This window comes from Choloepus didactylus, chromosome 3 (genome assembly GCF_015220235.1).
Source record: "Choloepus didactylus isolate mChoDid1 chromosome 3, mChoDid1.pri, whole genome shotgun sequence".
NCBI classification, from domain to species: domain Eukaryota; kingdom Metazoa; phylum Chordata; class Mammalia; order Pilosa; family Megalonychidae; genus Choloepus; species Choloepus didactylus.
This window is the reverse complement of record NC_051309.1, coordinates 125292061-125304093: the sequence shown is the minus strand read 5'-3', so window position 1 is coordinate 125304093 and position 12033 is coordinate 125292061. Positions and strand designations below refer to the sequence as shown.

General features: G+C 36.2%; 1 protein-coding gene across 7 annotated transcripts in view; it reads left to right on the top strand.

Moving 5' to 3' along the window:
• NDST4 (N-deacetylase and N-sulfotransferase 4) overlaps positions 1–12033 on the top strand; it is a 499153-nt gene that overhangs the window by 445181 nt on the left and 41939 nt on the right. For all 7 annotated transcript variants that reach the window (XM_037830542.1, XM_037830540.1, XM_037830541.1 and 4 more), the window contains one exon: positions 11573–11755. In XM_037830542.1, the coding sequence (XP_037686470.1) occupies positions 11573–11755 (183 nt within the window). The remainder of the gene's footprint in view (positions 1–11572; positions 11756–12033) is intronic.

Sequence of the window (12033 nt, the reverse complement as noted above, 5' to 3'; positions counted from 1 at the left end):
CTCACCCAAGCATTTGGAGAGGAAAGGGCTGCCACAAAGGCCCTTAGGAAGGGTTAGACTCCCATTCTCTCAAGCCCCAAGGATGCAACGTCATTCTGTTAATGACTTTCAGACTTTGAAATCTAATGGAGTTTGTCCTGCAGGTTTTAGGAACTGTTTTGGTCCTAGTAACCCAGTTTTCCTTACTCTTTCTCCTTATGGCAATGGGAATGTTTATCCTGTGAATGTCTCTCCTTTGTATATCGGAAGCACATAACTTGTTCTAAGTTCACAGATCCACAGCTAAAGCAAAATTATGCCTTAGGACTGACCATGCCTATAATTGATTTTGATGGAATTTTGTACTTAACTATTGTTACTGAAATGATTTAAGTTTCTGTGATATTGTGGGATGAATATATTTTGTATATGGAAAGATAATGTCATTTTTGGGTCCAGGGGGTGGAATGTGCCAGTTTGAATGTATTATGTCCCCCAAATGCCATTATCTTTGATGTAATCTTGTGTGGGCAGACCTATCAGTGTTAATTAGATTGTAATTCTTTGATTGTTTCCATGGAATGTGCTCCGCCCAACTGTGGGTGATAACTCTGATGAGATATTCCCATGGAGGTGTGGCCCCACCCATTCAGGGTGGGCCTCGATCAGTGGAGCCATGGAAATGAGCTGACAGGCAGAGGGAACTCAGTGCAGCTGTGATTGATGTTTTGAAGAGGAGCCACAGCCAAGAGGGACACTTTGAAGAAAGCACAGGAGTTGCAGATGAGAGACATTTTGAAGAAGGCCGTTGAAAGCAGACTCTTGCTCTGGAGAAGCTGAGAGAGGACAAATACCCCAAGTGCAACTAAGAGTGACATTTTTCAGGAACTGCAGCCTAGAGAGGAACGTCCTGGGAGAAAGCCATTTTGAAACCAGAACTTTGGAGCAGACACCAGCTACGTGCCTTCCCAGCTAACAGAGGTTTTCCAGACACCATTGGCCATCCTCTAGTGGAGGTACCCTTTGCTGATGGGTATTTTATGGCCTTAAGACTGTAACTTTGTATCCAAATAAACCCCCTTTTATAAAAGCGAATCCATTTCTGGTGTTTTGCATTCCAGCAGCATTAGCAAACTAGAACAGGTAGCATACTTAATAATCTTTGAATACATAATACTTGCATGTACTATTCCTGTGGCCAAGGCTATTCACTTATATAATCACCTTAAATGCAGTTCTCAAGTTCAAGAAATTTAACACTGATATAAAATTTCATTGTATATTCCATTTTTCTCTTATGTCTCAAAAATGTCCTTTTGAGCCTTTCTCCTCCATTTTTAGATCCCATCCTGTACCATATAATGCATTTAATTGTCATTATCACTTTAGTCTAGCTTTCTTTTTTAATTGTGGAAAAAATATATACATAAATCTTCCGTTCCCAACACCTCCCAAGCATGCCATTCAGTGGGACTATCACATTCATAGTATTGCAGTGCTCTCCCCACCATTCATTACTAGAAATTTCCCTTCACCCACAAACAGAAACCCTACCCTCTTTTTTCATTAACTCCCCATTGCCCCTACCCTCCACCCCTGGTAACTTCCTATATCTATGAGCTTACATATTCTCTGTTATTTTCTTTGTGATTGCCACGGGGCTCAAATTTAACATCCTAAATCTATAATGATCTCATTTACTTTGATACCAGTTTAACCTCAGTAGCATACAAAATTATACTTCTATATCCCTCCATCCTCCACCTTTACTTAGTTCTTGTCTCAGATTATGTATTTATACATTGTGAATCCAAAACCACTATTTATCATTACATTTTATGCATTTGCCTTTTAGATCCTGCAAGAAGAAAAAAGTGGAGTAACAAAACAAAATACAATAGGATTGGTATTTATACTTACTACTGTCATTATCTTTACAGGAGATCTTTATTTCTTCATGTGGGAATTGTCTAGTGTCTTTTCCTTTCAACCTGTGAAACTCCATTTAGAAAATATTACAAGGCTGCTCTTGTGATAATGAAGTCCTTAGCTTTTGCTTATCTGGGAATGTATTAATCTCATCCTCATTTTTGTAAATTTGATTTTATTGAGATTGTTCACATACCATACAATTATCCAAAGATCCAAAATGTACAATCAGTTGCCCACGGTACCATCACACAGCTGTGCATCCATCACCACAATTAATTCTTTTTTCAATTTTTAGAACATTTTCGTTACTCCAGAAAAGAGATAAAGACAAAAAAAGATAACTCAGCTCCTCCTGTACCCCTAACCACCCTCCCTCCATTACTGACTCATAGTATTGTTATAGTATATTTGTTATTGTTGATGAAAGAATGTTAAAATTCTACTAACTGTAGTACATAGTGTGCAATATGTATATTTTTTCCCTATATATTCCTCTATTATTAACTTCTGGTTATAGTGTCATAGTTCTAGCTCATGAAAAAGATTTCTAATATTTGTACAGTTAATCACAAACATTGGCCACAAGATTCACTGTTTTATAGATTCCCATCTTTTAACCTCAAACTTTCCTTCTGGTGGCATATGTGACTCTGAGCTTCCCCTTTCCACCACATTCACACACCATTCAACACTGTTAGTTATTCTCACAATAACATGCTACCATCACCTCTGTCCATTTCCAAATACTTGAGTTCAACCTAGTTGAATATTCTGCTCATAATAAGCAAACACTCCACATTCTTTAGCTTCATTCTATATCCTGATAACTTACATTTCCTGTCTGTGAGTTTACATACTATAATTAGTTCATATCAGTGAGACCTTGCAATATTTGTCCTTATGTGTCTGATTTATTTCATTCAATATAGTGCCATCAAGGTTTCTTCATCAACCCATTTTGTTTTGTTTTGTTTTAAGACAGTTTTGTTCACCCACCATACATTCTGTCCTAAGTAAACAATTGACGGTTCCCTATATAGTCATGTATTTATGTATTCACCACCACCACCACTAAGTATATAAGGACATCTCCATTTCTTCTACAAAGAAGGAGGAAAAATCAAAGAAGGTAGAGAGACAAAATAAAAAGAAAAAGAAAGGAAAAGAAAAACAAAAGGAAAGGTACAATTAAACTAAAGTAGAATAAAAGAGTCAGACAACATCACCAATGCCAAGAGTCCCATATCCCTCCCTTATGTCCCCCTAATAGGCATTTATCTTTGGTATATTCCCTTTGTTACATTAAAGGAATCATAATACAATGTTTCTGTTAACTATTTTCTCTAGTTTGCATTGATTGCATTTTTTCCCCAATACCACCTTATTTTTAACACCTTGCAAGGTTGACATTCATTTGTTCTCCCTCATGTAAAAACATATTTGTACATTTTATCACAATTGTTGAGCACTTCAGGTTTCAGAGTTATACTGTCCCAGTCTTTATCTTTCCTCTTTCCTTCTGGTGTTCCACGTGCTCCTAACCTTCCTCTTTCAACCATACTCACAGTCATCTTTGTTCAGTTTACTTACATTGCTGTGCTACCATCACCCAAAATTTTGTTCCGAACCTCTCATTCCTATCTTTTCCTATCTGTCTGTAATGCTCCCTTTAGTATTTCCTGCAGTGCAGGTATCTTGTTTACAAACTCTCTTATTGTCTGTTTGTCAGAGAGTATTTTGAACTCTCCGTCATATTTGAAGGACAGTTTTGCTGGATATAGGATTCTTGGTTGGTGGTTTTTCGCTTTCAGTATCTTAATTACATCACATCACTTCCTTCTTGCTTCCATGGTTTCTACTGAGAAATCTGCACATAGTCTTATTAAGCTTCCTTTCTATGTGATGGATTGCTTTTTTCTTGCTGCTTTCAGGATTCCCTCTTTGTCTTTGATGTTTTATAATGTGATTATTAAGTGTCTTAGCATAGGCCTATTCAGATCTATTCTGTTTGGGGTAAGTTGCACTTCTTGGATCTGTAATCTTATGTCTTTCATAAGAGATGGGAAGTTTTCATTGATTATTTCCTCTATTATTGCTTCTGCCCCTTTTCCCTTCTCTTCTTCTCTGGGACATCCATGAAACATACTTTCATGCACTTCATATTGTCATTTAATTCCCTGAGATGTTGCTCATATTTTTCCATTCTTTTCCCTATCTCTTCTTTTGTGTGTAGGATTTCAGGTGTCTTGTTCTCCAGTTCTTGAGTGCTTTCTTCTGCCTCTTGAGATCTGCTATTGTGTCTCCATTGTGTTTTTCATCTCTTGTGTTGTGCCTTTCATTTCCATAGAGTCTACTAGTTGTTTTTTCAAACTTTCAATTTCTACCTTATGTTTGCCCAGTGTTTTCTTTATATCTTTCATCTCTTTTTGCCGTATCTTCCCTGAACTCTTTGATTTGGTTTTTGCTTTGATTTAACGTATTTCTTTGAAAGTCTTTAATAGATTGTTTCATTAAAGTGAAAACATATCTCAACTGTATCTTTATTGAGGTGTAAGTTTGTTCCTTTGACTGGGCCATATCTTAATTTTTCCTAGTGTAGATTGTAGTTTTCCATTGTCTAGGCATCTGGTTTCCTTAGTTATCCCAATCATATTTTCCCAGATCAAAATGGGTTCAGATCTCTGAATGGGTTTATATTCAGCTTCAAGCCTCCCTGTGGGTGTGTCTTAGAAATTGACAGTCTTTCCTGTGAGGTCTCTAGCCACTGTGCTTTCCTAACCTGTCCAGCAGGTGGCACTGTCAGCCTGTCGGTCCTGACTGGTGTAAGGAGGTGTGGCCCCTTTAGTTTCTGTTTTGGCTGTTTTTTCCCAGGCTCTGGGGTCTGGTTCTGAAGTGAAGGTGGGTAGTAGAGCTGGGCCCCACCTCCTTCCTCTTAGGAAAGATTCACCCCCCTAGGGAGTTATCATCTGCATTTGAATAGCTCCTTTTGTCTCTGTGACTCTGCTATTTCCAGTCCTCTTTGCCTCCCTCATTATTGAAAGACAGTTTGGCAGGGTGTAGAATTCTTGGTTAGCAAATTTTTATTTTCAACACTTTAAATATGTCTTCCCACAACCTTCTTGCCTCTGTGGTTTCCAATGAGAAATCAGCGCTAAATCTTTTTGAGACTCCCTTGTATGTGCCACGTTATTTTTCTCTTGTGGCTTTCAGAATTCTTTTTTTATCTTTCTCATTTGACAGTTGGATTATAACATGCTACAGTGTGAGTCTACTCACACTGCTTGGAGTACAGTGAGTATCTTGGATATGTATGTTCTTGTCTTTTGTTAAATTTGGGAAGTTTTCAGCCATTATTATTTTTAATATTCTCTTTGTCCCTTTCTCTCATTTTTCTCCTTCTGGGACTCCTACAGTGCATCAATTAGCATACTTGATGGTGTACCATAGATTTCTCAGGCTGTGTTTTTCCATTCTTTCCTTTTTCTCTCCTCAGAATGGATTATTTCAATTGTCTTATCTTCAAGTTCACTGGTTCTTTCTTCTGCCAGCTCCATACTACTGTTGAACCCCTGTAGGGAATTTTTTATATATGTTACTGTAGACTTCAGCTCTGTTAGCTTCCTTTTGGTGATTTCCAGCTTTCAATTGATATCCTTTTTGTGTCCATCTATTGTTTCCCTGATATCCTTTAGTTCTTTGTCAATATTTTTCTTTAGTTCTTTCAGCATATTTAGCATTAGCATCTTAAGGGTCCATAATTTTTGTAATATCTTTTTTCTGTAATGTCCTAGGTCTGATCCTCCTCATTGTTCATTTCTAATCCTGTAACATTCTCCTTTGCCTTGGTTATTGCTTCCTGTTTGTTTGCATGTTATGTAATCTTTCACTGAAACTTGAGGATTTCGATATTGTAATGTGTTAGTGCTAGAATTTATGTTCTAAGGCATCTGTTCCTTAAGCTTGTATACAACTAGTATTATGATAGAGCTTTCCTTGAATTGCAGAAGCTAACAACAAAAAAAAAGTAAAAAACGTACCAAAACAAAACCCAAAACATCTTTCCCAGTGTTTGCAGAATGACCCGTATGAGTGATATCCTTCGCAGCTTATTCTTATAATGACTTTAGAGAATAGCTGTAGGCCAAAGCATAGGGTTCTCTCTAGTTCTTTATGCATATGTATCTTGTCTTGAGCATGCATATGTAGCCCTAGGAATTTCCTCATTACCCAGTTCCCAATGTCCCCTCTTCCCTAGGAAAACCATTTCCTCCTAGTCCTGGGCACTGCACTGCATGCTCTGCAGCCAATGATCCCTGGCCTCAGGAAGCCACAACTTGACTACTCTCCCACAGAATTCTGTAGTAGAGCTCAGCGAGCTGCCTTCTACATGCAGGGAAGATTCTTGGACAGCAAGTCCTTCAGGCCACCACCAGACAGATTGGGACAGACCTACAGGCTCCCAATACATATATGAGAATTACTCTGCTCCCTCTGGAACCAGGACATCGATTTGTAATGGTTGCAGGGGGCGGCTCTGCACTAAGCTGCTGAGGGGTGAAGGGGGCCAGCAAGGGCACCGCGAGCTCCTACTGCTTTTAAGTAGCCTTCTTCTTGACTGAAAATTCAGATGTTACTGCATTATAATTGTTTTCTGGGGCTTTGAGAAAGATGTTTCTACCAGTTCTTACTGAATACTCAAAGCTTCTGTTGGAGGATGGAGTCCAGAAATTTCTCATTGCACCATTTTGGTCAGGGTGGGGTGATATATATTCATGTTATTGATATTAGCAACTATTCAATTTACAACAAAATTGTGTTGGTAATACAAGTAGGAAAAGCAAGGAAACTCTCTGGGACTGCCAGTCAAAATATTATAAATGAACTTAGAGAAGGCTTGATGCTTTGTCTTAAGGATAAAATGAGGCCTTTATAAATTTTATTCTTCTATTTTGCCTCTCTCTTATATTTTGGAATTAGTGACTTCATAAGAGAGGTAAAAATGAAAGGTTATCAAAAATATTTAATTGTATAACTTGTGGTAGAGACTTAACAGGATAGCCACTTGCCCATATTTATATAACATTATCCTATTTGTCATTGCAAAAGGATTATACCTACATTTAAGGATTATCCATAGAGTTCAATTATTCTTATCCAGTTCCCTCTAATCAGGATATATACATTACTATATATAAAACTCCCCTTTCTCTTCGATTCTACATGTGCCATTAAATGGATTTATTTCACAGGTTATGATCTTCCCAAATTTGAGTTTTGTATTTTGGGTCTGGCATTTGAGCCAAAGAAAAATTATTTTTCTAATGAGAAATCAGACTATGAGAGTGCCAACAAGCTTGGTTTTATATTTTTACAACAGATAAAATGAAGAATTTAGACTTATTTTATGTTTATTTATAACAACGTCAAAAACACTGAGAGCTAAGGAAGGGACGTATGCAGAAGCACCAAAAACAGGACAAAGGCAGTGCAGAGGCATGCTGGACGACAAGCAACAATGGCACCAGACCTCAGAGACCCTTCTGGCAGGCCTGGTGCAGTTGGCCTATTGCTACTGTCGCTTGACATCTTATTCTCAACCTCACCCATTAAACAAGGTGTCCTTGCCTGTCTTTGTCATATGAAAGCTAAAGCTCTGCCTTTCTGAATCAATGCATATCTCTGAGCTGCAATATTTCAAGGTACAGCGAGTTGCATCTATAAACAATTTGTACCAACATAGCACAGCCATACCTTTTCCAGATGATACTTTGGGGAATATAGAGGAAGAATATTTTTGTTAGATACATAAGAAAATAACAATCAAAATAAATAAATAAAAGAACAGATAAGCAGAACATATACTATCATGTAAAAAATGGTAGCTAAGGATTGTAAGTCTGAAAAAATTATTTTTATTTATTCTTCAAACCAATCTATTTTTAATTTGTTTTACTCTGCCTACACTCTCTGAAATGGTTTAATAATAAAAAAGCCATTTGTCCATAAATATTAAAACTAAAATGCACCGTCTACACAATAGGTGCTTTTAGCAAGCCATATATGCAAAGTTAAACTGTGCTTGCAGAATTTTTTTTTTCCTAAAGTGCAGTGGTACTTGACCATGTACAGAAACCATGTAATTTGTTTCTAACCATTAAGTATGCATACATGCTCCCCCATACAACAGCAACTGTAAGCATTGTGACCAGGGTGCTTGTTTTTATTGTCAGCAAAGGGAAATGTAAAAGCTTCAGCATGCCGCAGCTTAGAACCACACAACATCTCTAAACTCTGCTTTCTTCTCAAGGCATACTTTCCATTTGCCCTGAATTAAGTTGTATTCTTCCTTCATACTGCAAGGCTGCTAACCCAAGGTAATTCTACATAAATGACTTAGAGCTAGTTGCTGCAAAATCTTTCAGAAGTATTACATTAATACCCAAATGAAATGATAATATATATATGCCCATGATATAAAAATAACTTTCTCAGGTTGTTCTCGGAGTGGTATTTTTGTTTATAATTTTGTCAGACTTTAGACATTCACAGGTGCCTTATAGTTCCATCTTAAAAACAATGTTAGAGGGCAGGTGGTAGATTTCTAGAACGCTATTATATTTCTTGAGGCATTCAGCCTGCATCCCAGTTTTTCATAATAATTTCAGTCCTAGGAAACTATAATTATCCTGAAACACACTACTTCCATTGTCTTATTTCTTAATTACAGTGGTGACATGAGATAAATATGTCCTTATTGGGATCAAATGCATATTATTTTGTGGTGATGATAAAGGAGCTCTCAAGACAACAATTGTGATTAGATGGTCCTCAACTATTGATAACATGTTACGTTCTAGAAACTCTGTAATTAAGTCCTGGCAAGAGGGCACTTCCTATTTGAGATAAAAGAGCTTAAGAGAGAGATCGGCCAATATGAAAACCAGTGACATATGCACCTTGAGCTTGTCCAAATGATTCATGTGAATCTTAAGTAAGAGCTTTATATCAACCAGTATTTGCAGGATTTAATTTAAATTTCTATCTAAACAAGCTGTGCAAAAATATCCTTTATAATGGGCTTTTTTTTTTTTTCTATTTTTTTTTTTTTTTCTTTGTGACCTTTAGAATAAAAATCTTTTCCAGGGGAAAAATTGGACTGGAAATATGATAGGGGTGATATTGACTTTGAGCATAAATTTGAACTCTATCAGTAATATCTTTTCAAATACTATAATTTATTTACTTAAAAGTTTTTTTTTTTATTTGAGATTCCCAAAACAATTTATTTGCCATCATTCCAATTTAAAAGAGTAGAGGAAAACTTTGTTGCCAAGATAATAAATACAGAGATTTCCCACTTTCTTCTGTAGAAAGACTTTTTTTTCTTTTCTTTTCTTTTCAAAGAGGCAAAAGGGGAAAAATTGATAGATGTTAAGCTCAATATATAAAAATATTTGGTGAAGATGCCAGGACCATCACATGTTGGACTTTGGAATAAGACTGCCTGGGTTTGAATTCCTGCTCTGCCACTGACTATATCTGGGGCTTGGACATATTGCTTTACTACTCTGTCCCTCAGTCTTTTCATTTGTAAAAGGGGACAATAACAGTACCTCATAAGATTCCTATGGGGATTTAGTCATTTCGTATATGTAGAGGGCTTAGAATTCTGCCTAGCACATGGTAGGACTAAATAATTTTTAGGTATTATTTTAGGGTTATTAAAGGCAATGAGCCAAGATTTCATCCACCCGTCTCCACCTTCTCCCACAGTTAGGAGTGTCTCTAACAATGTTCATAGCTTTTCCCCAGAAAATCCATTTTACTATTCTAGTATAACACACAGAAAGAGTATCTTTTTCAAAGCAAAAAGGACACTCAACAATGAACTAGATATCTTTAACTTATAATGCCCTATCAGAGTATTATTTTTAAAATTCTGGTACAAGGTACTGCTTCTGTTATTTTTAAGATTGAAAGGCCTCAACTCCGGGCATTTATACCTATCCAGTGACACAGTAGGTCTGGGGAGAAAAGTTACACCATCTAACCTATGCTGCATGGCTAACTATTGTACCCATGTTGCACTGAAAATAATATTGGAATGGTTACTACAAAACCATTTTTATTTCTTAAATAGCATGACTCAGTAACCATACTGGAAACTCTTTAAAAAGAGTCAATGAACATCATACAAAATATTAGCCCTGGGACACTTGACTTATATATACTCACCCCATATATTGTTTTTCTGTTTACTTTCACATATTATATTTGCTTTAATGTATCTATAAATTATATTTCCCTTGCTTTTCTAATGGATGTAATAAAGTAGTTAATTAAAATACTTGGGTTGCTCTGAAATATTTATAGATCTAAATATGAACTCAAGACATGAATTTTTGAAATAAAGGTGAAAATAAAATGAGGTTAAAAAACAAACATGTACTTTTTTTGGTAAAAAAAAAATTACACACTCCCTTGATATGGCATTGCATAAATAATCTCTACAATTTAGATCAGGATTATGCAGTTCCTCCTTTATTTAGCTGTAATTACTGATGGATTGTCTATTAGATTATGTCTCGAATCACATTCAAATTTTTGCCATTTTATGAGAGACCAACCTATGTTACTTCTTCCCTAGTCTTTGGTCCACAAAAGAACAACATTTAAATCCCATATTTTTAGAACTGTTATTGAGGTATGAAAAATTGTCAAAGGATTCATGAATATAAGAGAGATGTTAGCTAGATGCAACCAATTTTCTTACAAACATTAACCATTTCTTTATTGCATAAAAAATTCATAGACACAGAGAAACAAATTTGCTTGTGTCTGATTCCATTTCAACTTGGACATATATCTACACCAGAATAAGCCAACTCATAGGGTCAGAATCTAGAATATAGGTTACTACGGACCAGGCTGGGGGAAGGGAATGGGGAGTTAATGTTTAAATTGTACAGAGTTCCTGTTTGAATTGACTGTAAAGTTTATATAATAGATGGTAGTGATGGTAGCATGACATTATGAATATAATTAACAGCACTGAATTATATATGTGAATGTAGTTACAAGGGGAAAGTCTAGGTTGTATATGTGTTACTAGAATAAAAATAAAAAGACAACAACAACACAAGCAGTGAACCCTATTGTAAATGATGGACTATAGTTTATAGTAGAATTATAAAAATGTTCTTTCATGAATTGCAACAAATGTATTACACTAGCCATGTGTTAGTAATGGGGGTATTTGGGAAGTCTGTATTTTACACATGATTTTTCTGTAAACCTACAACTTCTCTAATTAAAAAAAAAAAAAAAGATCTGAACCATTGCTCAGTTTTAGAATTGGTCTAATTCTGATTCTTCCCAAGTCTGGAAGTTACTAGATTTTATGGGGTAGATTCCACAATGGGGGAAACAACTGATATGGAAAATAATACTGTACTTCTGATAAAGAGAGGGGATGCTATTTTCCGTTTCAATTTTAATTTCAAGAATAAGCAATAGAGTTTGACAGGTAAATCAAAATTGTGGATTTCTACCTAATTTCTCCTGAAATTTCAAGGTTAGGTGAGGTGCTGCCTATAACTTGTTTTGTCACTTTTGAGCTTACATGTATGACATTTTATAGTCATTTTAATTTATCTTTCAGATCAGCATTTTCATGACCCATTTGTCAAACTATGGGAATGACCGCCTAGGGTTGTACACCTTTGTGAACCTAGCCAGCTTCGTGCAGAGCTGGACCAACCTGCGATTGCAAACTCTGCCTCCAGTCCAGCTGGCTCACAAGTACTTTGAGCTCTTTCCTGAGCAGAAAGATCCTCTATGGCAGGTAACACAGAACATTCTTCCCTGCGATGAAAGAAAGAAACTAGCGATTTTTGAGTGCTTAGCTTGTGTCAGGCACTCTGTTGGAGATAATAAAACCTGTATTTAGCACAAATGTCTCTTTTATCCAATAGTTTCATTCCCATTTTCAATAATACTTTTTACTGTTTATTTTATGAATTAAGTGTTTGAGTCTGTTGTTTGACTGGTTTGTTGGGTTGGAAATTTTGTAATTGGGGATGATGTTTTATTGTTAATGTCTTCTCCCAGATAATCATTTCG